The 14,999-nt window shown below is 38.9% G+C and overlaps 1 protein-coding gene across 1 annotated transcript in view; it reads right to left on the bottom strand.

Moving 5' to 3' along the window:
* Positions 1 to 14,999, bottom strand: part of Fndc3a (fibronectin type III domain containing 3A) — a 161,809-nt gene that overhangs the window by 15,487 nt on the left and 131,323 nt on the right. The window contains 12 exon segments of the mRNA XM_032918062.1: positions 1,344 to 1,556; positions 1,651 to 1,934; positions 2,035 to 2,184; positions 2,808 to 2,921; positions 4,103 to 4,278; positions 4,364 to 4,469; positions 6,679 to 6,797; positions 7,704 to 7,772; positions 8,816 to 8,954; positions 10,304 to 10,390; positions 11,565 to 11,739; positions 12,840 to 12,964. Coding sequence (XP_032773953.1) covers positions 1,344 to 1,556; positions 1,651 to 1,934; positions 2,035 to 2,184; positions 2,808 to 2,921; positions 4,103 to 4,278; positions 4,364 to 4,469; positions 6,679 to 6,797; positions 7,704 to 7,772; positions 8,816 to 8,954; positions 10,304 to 10,390; positions 11,565 to 11,739; positions 12,840 to 12,964 — 1,757 coding nt within the window.

The following is a 14,999-nucleotide window of genomic DNA, read 5'->3' as shown; positions in this document are numbered from 1 at the left end:
GTATCAACCAACCAGACACCCCAGAGCTGCCAGGGATTAAACAACCAATCAAAGAGTACACATGGAGTGACTCATGGCTCCAGCTGCATATGTAGCAGAGGATGGCTTTGTAGGGTATCACAGCAAGGAGAGACCCTTGGTCCTATGAAGGCTCAATGCCCCAGTGCAGGGGAATGCCAGGGTGGGAGATGTGAGGGAGTGGGTGTGTGTGTGTGTAGGAACATCCTCATAGAAGCAGGGGGAGGAGAGGATGGGATAGTGGGTTTCCGGAGGGGAAACCAGGAAAGAGCACAACTTAGAAATGTAAATAAAGAAAATATTCAATAATAAAAAAATTATATATATATATATGTAAAAAAAAGCACAGACATTAAGAAACACACACTATGGCCATTAAAGTGTTCTGAAAAGTTATTAAAGCCAATGTAAACCTTGGAGAAACTGTTTAGTATTTTACATGCTTAAGTTGGGCAATCTTCTAATTGTGTAAAAAGTACAGAAGTATTATTTATAATCTTAAAATATTACAAGATTACTAGCTATATAATGCACAAGGCAATGTTTATGTGGTATATGCAGAGTAAATAAACAGTTCTAAATTGGTATTTAAACAATGTTAAAAATAATCTGAATAATATACTCTAACTGAAGTATAGGATTTGCTAGGGCAGTGTCAGTGCGTGTATGTAGGAAGCCCAATAGGATGTGTGGAAGAACATGAAAGTGGCACAGGTAGTGTGCCAACGACACTGGACAAAAAAATCACAGTCCAACGAGGCCTTGCTGGTGAGGGAGGGGCTGAAATGTTGTAGCTTCAGAGTTTCCTTGCATCAGGAGTGTAAGTCATAGCCCTGCTGTCTAAAATCTCACTCAGAAGCCTTGAACAAATCACAATCAGTTTGTATAAATTGTGTCCAGCTGGAAATCAACTGCAGAGAGTTACTTCATAGCTAAAGTAAGAGCTCACGTAAGTTCCTGAGCGTCACTGGAATTAAAACAGGAAAGCCACAGGGAGCCTTCTGCGATTTTGAAAAACGTACTTAAATTATTTAAGATAGCTTTGATAAATAACTATTACATTTTAATTAATGTGTGTGTGTGTGTGTGTGTGTGTGTGTGTGTGTGTGTGTCCTGTGATACACAGGTAATGGATGGAGCTGGTTCTCCTTTCGTCACGCAGGTACTCAGCTTGGGAATCAGGGCAGCAGGTGTCTCTACCCACTGAGCCACCTAGTGGGCCCTTATGAGAGCCTTCAGTCTGACCTGGCAAATTATTTACACTATAGACATTATATACCTTAACCCCCAACTTATACACATGAAAAAGGAAGTAGAAAACCTACCTTCCATTCTTATCTTCCATCTGAAGGTGGTACTGAACAGCATCTGTTGCTAACGTCTTTGGAGTTCCTTCTCCCCATTTAAGCTTAAGGTTCTGGTGGTTAAAGGCAACACATTCCAGCCGAGGTGGATCAGGAGGAAGGGGCTTAGTTTTTAATTTAATAGTATGGCTGAAAGGCCCAGCTCCAAGGCTATTCAAGGCTTGAATTCGTATTCTAAACGACACATACAGAAAAAAGCTTACTTTATGGCTATTGTACTTACACAGCTTCCTGGTTTACGCAAACAGACACAGATTTTGAGGTGTACCTGTATGTTGTATCTGGTTGCAAACTGTTTATGACATAGCTTGTCACCTTCCCCACTGTCAAGGGCTGCTTGTCTCCAAGGTCTATGCTATAGGCAAGGATTTCTGAGCCATGGTCGTAAGGCTCTTCCCAGCTAATTGCAAGGCAGGTGGAGGGTGAGTAATGGGGATATTCTATATCATCATCACGTATTTCCTGAAGACAAGTCACAATGGCAGGAACCGACGGTGGCGTCACACAGGCTACAACTTCACTGAAGGGACCCGCACCTACAACACTCAAAGCCTACAGATGAATAAAGCAAGTTAACAAAGACACACTTGTGGCCATGACCTCTAAACAGAAGATTCTGAGCAATGTGTGTGCCCAGGCACCGGTCACCTACTTGGACTCTGCAGTAATAGGTAGTAGCTGGTGAAAGTCCTTTTAATTCACAACTGAGGCCAGGTCCACAATAACATATCTGCATACTTCCTTCAACTCCTCCCCATTCCAGCCGGTACTCAGTGACGTCAGTTCCGTTACTCAAAGGAATCTTTATGAAAAGGATACAGTTTTCTTAGTCTTGAAAGTAATTAAACAGCTCTGGGGAACAATCATTCCTTCCTCTAACATATTAAAAATGAGATTGTCTGATTTAAAACATTTCAACACAATCAATAGTGTACAATTTTCATTCATTAAAACTACCTGAACAGTCTTCTGCCTTATAGCACAAGAAAAATATGCCTCAGAGTCAGAGTATCTTAATAAAGACACTTCAAAATAATTTGAAGACAGAATGTTAACTTACACAGTTATTTTCACAAGTTTCAAAGGAAACTGGATATCAGTGACCAATTACAATACACAATATACTGATAATGAATTTGAGAGAAAGATACAATAAGTCTTACAATTGATTGTTCAAAGTTCGCCAGTTGTTAAAATCTCAGTAAAGAAACAAAACCTTTGATTAAACACACTAAGTAACACAAACCAGAGCCTGAATACTTAAAAGGCAAATCTATCTTACTCCAACAATTAACTCATTTCTGCCATGTGAATTTATCTAGGACTTGGTTTTCACATAAATAAAGGATCAAAAGCGAAGATTACTTTTATTTTTTTATAAGCACTACTTAGGAAAATTATGTAAGTAAGTAGAAATTACAGTACCTCCCAATTCACTTGTGCACAAGTTGCAGATCTGCATGTCACTTGAGGGGGTCTGCACTGGTCGGGTGGCCCAGGAGCTGTAGTGATATCGTATTTTTCTGAAAATGGTCCAAACTAGAAAAACAGAACACAGTTTTCTCTTTCATCCTTAAACGTTCACTGCACAGAATCCTATATCTAAAGACTTACCAGCAATTAAGTTCTTCAAAATTAATTTGGTCATAATTCTAAAGGCATTCATTAAGAGTAAAAGATTTAACAATTATAGAAAAAGAAGCAGAGTTTTAAGTTTCATTTAATATACTTTGTCTCTCCCACTCCCTTATTCTCTTTATGAACTGCTTTTTGTAAAAGGAGATGGGCACTAGTAAATTAGGGAGGTGTGATAAAGGAATGATCTGAAGGGGGATGACGGCACCAAATACAAACATGGGAGATGGCAGGCACCAATCTTAGCTTAAAGAGTCAAAGATGGGTGTTTAGTGGAAATAAAGGAAGTAAATGTGCAAAGTTATCTCGACAAACTAGTAAAAACCAGTAAATAAAAAGGAAGACATCACATCGACTATGCTACCAGTTAACTGCAGCCTATGAGGTTGCTGAAGGCATACAGACTATGACTGCCTGCAGACCATACAATTCCATTCGCAATATTTAAGTGTACTCAGATTAAAATGGAGTTCAACTGGAGACAGATTATAAAACAAAGCACAGTTTAAGCACAAATCTTAAAACATTGGGAAAGAGACCTGTGAGTTTAAAGTTTGAAAACAATTAATTTTGGAATAATTTTTAAAAATGTGCCACCCACCCAAGCAACTGCTTTATCTCAGGGCCCCTATCTGCCCTTGCGGAGAGTGAGGGCATCGGCAGACGTGTGGACACCGCGCTCTTCCAGCCCTAGCCTCACTAGCTGCAACGAGGGGCTATCACCTTTTTATGTATTTTGTGGATCTCCCCCACCTCTGTATACACAAACATATACACGCACACTTTTAAGTAACGCATATAAACCATAAATGCTTAAATATCAGCATGTGCTCATGAAGCAAAGCATGAATTCCATCTGGTTTTCAGTGGGGAGTAAATGCTGCATAAAACCAGTTTAGTGAGCAGACAAACAGGCTTTTAAACATCTGAAAGGATGCCACAACTCCTTCCAAGTGCCATAAACTCTAACTAAGATCTGAAAGTACAAAGACAGAAAGGCAAGTGATAGGGCACTGTTCCTTCTTTACCACTAGAAGCTTATTAAAACAGTGACAGGCGCGATGATAAGATGGCAGTTCCCTCACCCCTATTCTGTTTGCTGCACGAAGTCTGAAGCTGTACGTCTTTCCAGGAAGAAGGCTGCTCACTGTACACTCCACTTCAGAGCCTTGGTAGACATCTCTGGGCTCATCTTTATCTGCAGGAGTCATTTCTACTGCATAACAGGAAATGGGTGATCCGCCGTCAACCTGAGGAGGTCCTAAGCAGGGATAGATTTAGGGGTTTAACAGGAGGAATATTTTGGTTCTAATTTAATTATAATTCAGTAGCAAAATGGAAATTACCCCATCGTAACTGTATTTCTTTTGCTTTGGGTCTACCCTGCAACCTGGGAGGGAGGCATGGGCCAGGAGGCACAGCTGGAGTCTGCACAAGTAAAGATTCAGAGACCTGCAGAAAAATCAAACAAAAGGCTCTAAACAACTGGATTGCTTTGATAAAGGATTTTAACACAATATAAAATTGTATCAGTGTGAAATCATACTTTACTATTCACAGAAATAAAGTGCTGAATAGAATCAAGCCTTATTATATCATTGCAACATATTTTTATAGACAAAAATACATGTGCTATAACTACTATTAAAAAAACAAACGGGAAAAGGAATAAGTCCTTTCTTTAACAAAACAAAACAAAACAAAGAATCCAAGACAATAGGCAGCTAAACCAATCCTGTCCACAGGGACCCACAGTCCTCTTAGGTTGTTCCAACACTATAGATGCTTTCTACCTTTTTGGTTTTGAAGGTTAAGACTCATAGGACTTTTATTTTTTTTAAACTGTCTTTTAACCCTAATGTTAACTTATTTATTTTTTTATTCCTCTAATATCAGTTCTACAGCCAGTTAGTTTCTCTAGTACATGACACCTTTATTTAGTATTGCTTTGGTCCCTATTTTTAAAGTCTTTATTTTCTTATGTGACAAGAGTTTGAACCCAGGGCCTTACAAATGCTAAGCAAGTATCTTATCGTGAAATGCTAGCAGCCCCAGCCTTGATTTTATTTTGAAGATCACCTGCCCTAGTTGTATATTAAAGTTCACATTTAATATTTAATTCTTTTTAAACACAAACCACTTGTTCAACATTTTTTCAGACAGACATTCTATGTAATGTAGAGGCATTCTTCAATGATATACTTGAAAAGAATTTTAGATGTTATGTTTGTTGTTCTTAAATGCGGGGAGATTCTCCTTTTCTCCGGATGGTTCTGGGGATTCAGGAAGATCTCTTCCACAGAAAACTGTTCTAGCATCAAATTATGCCTTTACCACCAGGGACCTTTCTCGATTAATAGAAGGGAACACTGTACCACAGTCCTGCTGGTCAGCACACATACTTTAGTTTCACAATACTTGCATGCCTAACAAGTTTAAAAGTCATTTTTAACAACAGTGCTTTTATTATGCAAACTTCCATTTGAAAAACATTATTATGAATATTCTAATAACTGATTCTTGGTTAAATTCTTTAAAAATACATCAGGTGCCTAGAACGTGATTCCAGCTCAGGAGTGAAGAACAGGAGGTATGAGCAAGCAGAGGTGCGCCACATGCTGTCCAAAACTGTGGGGAGGGGGATCTGCCTCACCCTGCTGCACTGAGCTTGGCTACTGAGGTTGCTTGTGGTATGTGCCTGGACCAGGGCTCCTGGCATGCTTTAGGATGCTCCCTGAAACTCACAAGAAAGTAGAGACAGGGACTATAGCAAGCATCTTGGCAGGGAGTGGAAAACACAAAACATTTCTGTAGTTTGAAATGACCTAAAGATAAGGAAAAGGGCAGTCTCTGCCCAGTGTTCTCATGCTCTTGTTTGTCCTCAAGCAGATTCAAAGTAGAAACCCTCAAGGACTGTGACCAGCCCAAATAGGCCATCAGGAAGCCTGATGAAGACACCCTCTCTGAATTACTAACCCATGAAAATGTTGGGATTGAGTAAGTGCAACCAAAGATGCCAAATGTACTCAATATTGAACCAGGCTCTAAAACTGTCCTCAGAATTGGGATACGATCAAAACAACTGATAAAGCTATTGGTCACTGAGTTACTGAGTCCTTCTCTTTTCTTTCTTCCTTCCTCTCTTTCTTTCTTTCTTTTTTTTGAGGCAGGGTTTTGTAGCCCTGGCTGTCCTGGAACTTGCTCTGTTGCTCTGTGTACCAGGCTGGTCCTTGAACTCAGAGAACCATCAGCCTCTGCCTCTCAAGTGCTGGATTAAACCCCAGTTACTGCTTCTCTTAATAATCATAAAATAATGGCTAGATTTTCTGAAATACTAAAATGTTGTATCTGTGTTCGAACAGTTTATGGTTTCTCCAGAGACACAATTTACAAAGCAGCAAATCAGTATCTAACTATTTCAATTTCTGCTGAATATGGATATCAAATATCTTCCTAAGATTTACCTAAATATGTACTGCAAGTAAAATATCCTGTTAGAATATTCTGGTAACTCTAACATAGCACCCAGGTTACAAAAACCGTGTTACAAACATTACTCTTGCCTATTTGTCCACAGACTTCACCAATGAAGTCAGGAAATGTTGGCCCTGCCCCATGTGGTCCAAATTAAAAAACAAACACGTGTACACATAAGCATTACCGCACTCTGCCCTCCATCACTAATGCAGTAAACCCGCAGGCGGTAGTAGCAGCCTGGAGTCAGCCGGTCACAAAGATGTTCCCTGGTGGCGCCACTGTAGATCATATCCCATTTGCTTCCTGAAAGGTGCAGAATTGTGTGCAATCAGCTACCAGATAATGGTAACACTGTGGTATCATGGAGGGGGCTGGCATCTCAGGCTTCATTTACTAAGTGTCTATGTAAGTTGTCAGAAACAATTCAAGCCTGACTTGGGTTTCCTGAAATAGATTTTCTTTATGCATGTGGTCTCCGATACAAATCTGCATGGCTTTGTTGAACTGAAATATCTCTGTACAGTGTTTGACTTAGATTGGTAATTTGCTTTTTTTTTTAATTCCCGGAGCTGAGGACTGAACCCAGGGCCTTGTGCTTGCTAGGTAAGTGTTCTACCGCTGAGCTAAATCCCCAACCCTGGTAATCTGCTTTTAATTAAGCATATTAAATGTGTTTACTAGTCCAGTAATAATATTGTAACAAAGAATATAGTCAGTATAGTAACACATTTAATCATAATTACAAGACCTTTCTTTGAAGTAAACATACCTTATAGGAATAAAAACTGATGGATAGGTGACTCAAGCACAAAGTTCATAAAAAGCTTAATTAGAGTTAACCTTTAGAGACCAACTTTCCTCTAGTACATGTGGGTATAAACCTAACTTAATAAACTACTCCTTAATACATTAAATATACAGTATCTAAAAAAAAATCAGTCTGGACATGCTAGGCTTGTATAATATAAACATGAAAATAAGAACAAAAAGAAAATATGAGTATAGTAATAGATGCTGACATTTGGCCCACTCTATTTCCAGATCTGAAGCACATCACGATGGGCACAATTGTAGCTGCCACAAATACTCGCACCCGCTACTATCACCAAATCAAGGACAATTCTCAGCACAGCACAAATGTAAAGCCAGAAGAGCAGAGGTTCATCCAGCAGAGCACATCTGTCAGCTTTACCAGCTATGCTTCCTTACCATTAGAGCCTTCTGCCATCTCCACCACATACTTGTTGATGGGCGCCCCTCCATTGTCTCTTGGTGGATCTATCGCAAACAAAAGTGGTATGTATTATGGAAACCCCAAAAGACAGAATACAAAGGCAGATTGTTACAAGGCAAAAAGAACCACCTGAACGATTACTATTCACACATCCTTTGTCTATACTGCTGTCACCAATTTTCAATCAATATACCAGTCTGTCCCACTAAATCTATCCATATAAAACTGACTCTACAATAATTTCAGTGGCTGCACAACATTCCGTTTACTTTAGCTTCAAAGGGAATTTGAAATCTGTACTTGTAATGTGCTGACTTTTCCAAACGTCTCCAAAACAGGATTGAGTTTGCACACCCACTGAACTCAGATATAAGCGATGCTCTGCAAAGGTTGAAGCTTTGCTCTTGTTGTTTGACTTGAGTGCTAAGATGATTCAGATGCTGCTGGCTCCATGTTCAGCAATCTCTCTCTTTCACACGAAGCTGACCCTGTTCATCTTCTTACAGGGGCCCCCAGTTCTTTTAGTGTCAAACCTCGTTAGTATCTGTGAGCACACAGCTTTCCACAGATATATCCTTGCTGGAGGACACATTTCTTATCAGACTGCCCTAAGTTAATAAATAACTTTACCCAAGCACCACCATCACAATGTTATTCAAACACTGGTACTAATAGCCAACAGGAAATCATCATGCTGGCTCGGTGGATTAAATTACTGATCTTGGGCTCTCTGTCCTGAGAAAACATAAATTCAGGAAATTATGTCTATCAACAGCATCCCTTTCTTCTAAACAACTCCTGTGAGTCTGCCTTTGTCCCATAGCAAGTTGCTCCAACAACTAACAATCCACAGGGGGAGCCACTGTTTGAGCACGGCCTAATGTAACAATAATTTGTCCATCTGGACATTTAATCCATGAAACAGGAATTTGAATTTTGAACTAGTTGCTTATGGATTTTGTTCCTCTTGTCTAAGGACAAAAGGGTAAATTTCTAGCAAAAGGTACTGTGATACTTTCACAAGGTTGGTCTTAAAGAAAAGTTCGCTTTTAAATTATTTGAATCAAACACAAAATGAACATCTTACCCCAAGTAATTTTAAAACCGTGTGAGTGTATCTTCCCTTTAACCGAAGGCTTCACAGGTACTCCTGGTTTATCAGGGCAGGTACTGAATTCCACTACTTCACTAGGATTGCTTTTACCTTCTGAGTTATAAGCAATGACCTGTAGAGAGAACACAAAGACAGAATGCTTGTTACCTAATAACACATTGAACCAAGCTGTGAGCAAAACACAAGTTCAGTGATATGACTGAACACTTTGAAACTGACAAGTCCTCTCTGTTGGAGAACTGCATATCTGCATACTAAATGTGCTTGTAATCTACAGCCTTAATTTATTCCTAATGGTTTCTTCTGACATAAAGATTGCAGCAGAAATGCCCAATGCATAATATGAGAAAGCCTGTGTGGTGAGAGCTGAGGGCCCAGGGAGGAACCAGGTGAGTGAACTTGGAATCCAACACCTTCAAATGATTCCACTTCAGTAGTCTTTAAATCTGAACCACTGGTTCCTGGATTCCTAGCCAACAGAAGCTACAAGATAACAAAAACTTATTTCCAAGCAGGAAAAAAAAATGAGATAGATTTTTTTTAACAAAGAAATGGAAAAAACATATATCCAATCTAGGTATCATTTTGATTTTAGAAATTATACCCACATTTTTGCCTTGTCACGAACTATGTAATTATGAATGAGAATTTTAATAATTCCAGCATTTTAAGAACAGCTGTGACCTGTGACAACCTAGTCAAAGGCAGTGCTCTGTCCAACTTGCTCTGGTCTCTGCACTGCTCTCACATGTCCAGGTAACTTTCCAGCATCTTGCCATAATTTTAGGTTTGTTTCTACTAACTGTAATTATTAAACAGTTCAAGTACTGGGCAAATTTAAGAGTCAAAATATATCCTAGAGTGATGCCATAGGAGGAAAGATAAATTCCAGAAGTTTACATAGAGGAATTTCAATCTGTCACTACTGCAAGCAAGCAAGTGCCCCAAGGTTGAACTATAAAGTAAGGCATCACCACTTAGCATTATCAGTCATAGGAACAGACCCAGGCTAGGGTTGTAATGGGCATTAAAACAGGTATGGAATCCTGGTATGGAATACAATGGTTCTAAAGGGCAGAGAATGACTTTGCAGTTAAGAAACTGGTAGATACCACCTCCTCTGAGGGATTATGACTAACAGTACATAAAGAATCTTTCTATGGCATGATGCTATTTAATAATCATAGTGGGTATGTTTTAACATTCATATTTTAGTATATGTACCCACATTACCCAGGTCCACAGAATGTTAAGTCTGGATTTGAACGTAAATATATTAATTTGAAGAACATTATTGCATTACAGTAAAGAGTAAAACAGAACTACCCACTAAAGGAAAGAAATTAAAATTTAAGACCAAAGGAACAGTTTGGAAGGATACACAATGTAAATGTGCAAGTGGTTTTAATTTCACAAGAAAAATAAAAAGAATACTTTTCTTAATGGGCTTTCAAAATTTACCTTAAATTTATACTTTGTACTTCGTCTCAGATTTTTCACTGTGTAAGCAAGATCTTCTCCATCATATTTCGGCTTAAAGCCATACCCCTGTAAAGGGAAAGTTTCCATTAGACATCCTCTTGCAGAGATGTGAGGAGTTAACAGGTATGTGAAGGCCTGCCTTACTCTTCACCTCTGACTGTGCAAATTATTCTCACCATGGCCCTTCTGTCTTTGGTGACTGAACACTGGTAGGCTATAGAGCCCTTCTGTCTTTGGTGGCTGAACACTGATATGCTATAGAGCCCTTTGTAGAAGAATTGAGATTCTTTAGTCTCAGTCGATCTAAGAGCCAAGAGAAGGTCTTGAAGGAGGAATTGGAGCCAATGGCAACTTTACTATCAACAAAGTGATTTCCCAACAACCAAATTTCCCAGTGAAGTCACAAGAACTAAGCACAAGTCTTTAACACCCCTACTTTGCCCTGAATACATAATTGTGTTTAAGTGAAGAAATAAATGGTTGACTGTCCTTGGAGATAAGGTACCACTTAGGCCCAATATTGCTATTTACAGTTCCAGTGACAATATTTCATACTATATTAGCTCGCATGTTGAAATTACAAAAGTGGAGATACAATTTAAAATATAGTATGATTTACCATTTAAATGTATACATAAAGATTTATAGCATATTCACAAGAATGTGCCACTTTTACCTGATCATAATCCTAAATGAAGCTGTTTTGGTTGGCAGGAAATAGAGGCAGGGAACTAGATTCAGGATGCACCATACAGTCTCCCATGTAACTCTCAGACTGCTGCAGTATGTCCACAAGCAGTACTGGATTAAGTGGGGAAGGGTGACATAGGATTCTGAAACTGTTCTGTGCAGAAGACTGAAGGCTGCGCTGACATTCCGTTTTCTTTCTTCCTAAGTCAGTCAAACCATGTCCCACTCTCTGAGCTGGGAGATGTAAGGTGCCATCATGGCTGTTAGGTAACTGCTCTACCACTGAGTTATGCAGCCAGCTCTCAAGTGTAAAGTGTAGCCTATATGTTTTCCAAATATAGACTTCAACATTCATAGACCCCTAAACCTCTTATATACACCAAGAAATCAAGAGACTTGAGTCCCCCCTCCCAATCTCACTTAGACAACAGCGAAGCAAGGCCTGACGGACTTTAGGGATGAGCCACCTCCTGTGGTGACATTTACTGTACTGGGACTAACACTGTACCAAAATTACTTCTACTCTTATTTAAAATAGAGTCGTACTTACTGATGTTTCCTCCTCCATCTCTAAAATGTAAGAAATCCCTTCATCTGATGGTGTTCCTGAGGGCTTAGTCCACTGTAGGGACAGCCAAGTAACTCCAGCCTTGGTCAGCACAGGACTTGCAGGTACAGAGGGGGCACAGCCTGAGGTGTAGTATAAGACCTCTTCACTAAAATCACTGTTGGAACAAATGATTTTTTAAAAAGGAGTACAAATTATTTTATTGATTAAAGAACCTCTTTTCTCCACTAATACTATTTCTTCAAAATAAAAATCTTAAATTTGTTGTTGTTGTTGTCATGGGGCTCAAATGAAGAACCTTGACTGAACATGCCAAGTCAGAGCCTGACCACTGAGCTACAGTTCCAGGCCCAGGCAATCAAAACTGAACGGACATGAAGAATTTTTAAGGTAGCCCAGATACCAAAAGGTTAGTATTCTTTCAAATATGTCAATTTTTTAAAGCTGTTTTAAGGTTTGTTTCAGTCAGTGGGAAACAGTACACAGTGGTGTGCAGGAAGAGAACACAGTAATACCCAATTACTGTGCACATCTATCACGTTTCCATACGGTACATACATGCAGCAGAAAAGACAGCTCTCATAAATCCATTTTATGTGGTGGAAGATGGAGACCATGTGATTAAACCCACCAACACCCCAAAAGGTTAAGTAGAGGAATCTCTAAAATAAAACAAACAGGCTACTTTTAACAGGACACTTAAAAGCCCAGGCTTGTCTGAGCCATACCGAGAAACCTTTTAAGAAATAGAGAAATCAAAACTCCGGATGAATTGTTTTAATGGTTACTGATTATCCACCTAAGTGAGAACCACGCTAACTGAACTAAGCCTGTTTACCAGAGGCATTAATACATTTTACCCTAAATATGACTTATTATTTCATCTACAAATAAACAATAAAAATTTGGGCCTTTCAAGATTGAAAAGGGGAGGGGTGTTTTCTATTTGCATCAAGCACCAAGGCTATAGAGCCCACTAGATTCTAAACAAAACCATTAAACATATACACTGATGGTTAACTTAGAAAAACGGGAAAAAGACAGAAACAAAAACAAACAAACAAAAAACCCACAAGCCCTCTTGACATGTAAAGATTTAATTTATATTTGAAGTTGGAAAACGTCACCTCTATGTAACTAAGATATTCTCTTCTTGGCTTTGCTACATCATAACTAAAGCAACAAAATAAAGCAGTGTTGTCAATGGGCAGTCTGACTAAATAATCTAAAATATATATTGTTTACAAAATGTCTTACCTTACACCATAGTCATTTTTGGCTGATAATCTAAATTTACAACCCATTGCTGGTGAGAGTTTGGTAATTTTAAATTGCTTCTGTGAGCCCATGTAACACTGACAGAATTCTCCACTTCCTTTCCCCTAGGAGAAATGGCTAGTTATTATATATAATACGTACTACTAACAAGAGACAAATCCCTATTAGTTCCTTTTTGACAATTGTTTTCTAGCTGGTACAGTACACAGCAACAGCACTCTGTTACACATACCATTGATCTTAAGAAAAGGCTGAGACACTGAACATTTTATACAAGGTTGACTTCAGGCACACAATTCCAAGAGCAGAAGTAGCTCTCCAAATAGCCTTGCATAGTTTCTTGAATTAAACATGGTATTTTAGTGATAAATTTCTATCTACAACAAGGTGTGGGCCTTATAATCTTCACGGGGCACAAGTAGTGATGGCAACAGGCTGATCTCTGAGACAGACAAGTGGCCACTTACCATTAACTCGTGAAAAGTTCTTTGTGAATAGTTTTTAAGTCTATCTCCAATCTCCTCCTAAGACTGCTAAGTGTCTTTAAAATAAAGGTTTAAAGCAGCAAGTGCTCCTAAGTTACATATAACACTGAAGCATTCTAACAGAACTGGGAACAGCACAGACAGACAACAGAAAGGCCACCCGAGGACAATCGGAAATTCAGTAATGCTGGGTGTGAAATAAAATGGGCATCTCCTCTTTTCCCACCTATTTTTCATCCCTGTACCTTGGTCTACTTCTACTTCTCAGAGAATGACTGTATCTTGCTGTAAAACTGAACTGTCTTATTATTTTTAATAGCATTTAGCTAAACCTACTGCATGGTCTAAGCACAAAATCATATAATCTGAATAATAGTAGATTTCGCTCTCTAGTTTGGACACTATGACTCTACCATCAGTCTCAGTTTAAAGTCATTAAGTTAATTACTAATTATTGAATAATATAAACTAGTATAATGAAACTTTGAAAAGAAATCCCTTGTTTATTAATGCTATAAAATTATTGAACAATGAATAAACTTTCTATTCCTGCTACATTTTAGCAGATCACCTATTGAGTCTTCTGTGATTTGTCAAAAGCAATCTTATTCTGAACTCTCTTAGCATTTCTGGAGCAAAACCTTCATAGTTATGTTTTCTTATTCTTTTAGTATATACTGTTGAATCTCCACATTATCAATAGAATTTCCAGTCTCTCTGGCCCCTTTTCTTTGCTTGGTATAAACAACAGGATTAGCGAGAATGGAATAATTCTCAAATACAAGATAAAAACAAAAAAAATAATGCATTAAAATGGTATAGCCCATTGTGTTGCTATGACTGCCAAAGACGCTCAAGACCTAATAATCCCTAGTCTCCGGATGTTACCTTATATGGTGACAGGACCAACTACTTGGGTCTTGAGAAACATTAGCAGTCTTGAGAAAGAGGACTACCCTGGATGATGCGGACAAGCCACAAAGGTAAGAACAGACAGCCTCCTGAGCAGGCAGGCAGAGGGGAGACAGTGTACGGGGATGGCAGAGTGGCCATGGCCACAGGAAACTGGCCAGGACGGGAAACAGCTCTAGAGTCCCTGGAAGGAACAGCTCTAGAGTCCCTGGAAGGAACAGTCATGCTCACACCTTAATTCTGGCCCAGTGAAAACCATGATCGTTAAGATGTCGTTTAAATAATCAATTTTATGGTAATTCTCTATATAGGAAACCACTAATATTGCTATTAAGGCTAGCATGGGAAAAAATAGTGCCTTTCCCAAGGTAATTATAAAGAATAACTGCCCCCTACCGTGTGTGTGTGTGTGTGTGTGTGTGTGTGTGTCTGTGTCTGTGTCTGTGTGATTAAACCCAGTGCCTCAAGCTTACCACTGACCTATATCCCCAACTCAAGTGACCATTTTGATAGCACAGTCCATGAAAGAAGCTGTGTATGATTTCTGAGACATTGTAAGAAACCTTCAAGTGAACATAAGTCTTGTAAATTGTTCCTCCATTCCATGGTTGTTTTTAGAATGTGCTTGGGTGCCCCTCCCAGTTATAGTGGGTAAGAGTTCACTTTAGATTACTCATTACAACTTGCTATTGTCATTTGTTTATATGCCGCTATGGAGATACATGTTTTTGTTATTGTATAC

Source organism: Rattus rattus, chromosome 12, assembly GCF_011064425.1.
Source record: "Rattus rattus isolate New Zealand chromosome 12, Rrattus_CSIRO_v1, whole genome shotgun sequence".
Lineage (NCBI taxonomy): Eukaryota > Metazoa > Chordata > Mammalia > Rodentia > Muridae > Rattus > Rattus rattus.
The sequence above is the reverse complement of the archived record's forward strand: the minus strand, read 5'-3'. Positions and strand labels throughout refer to the sequence as shown.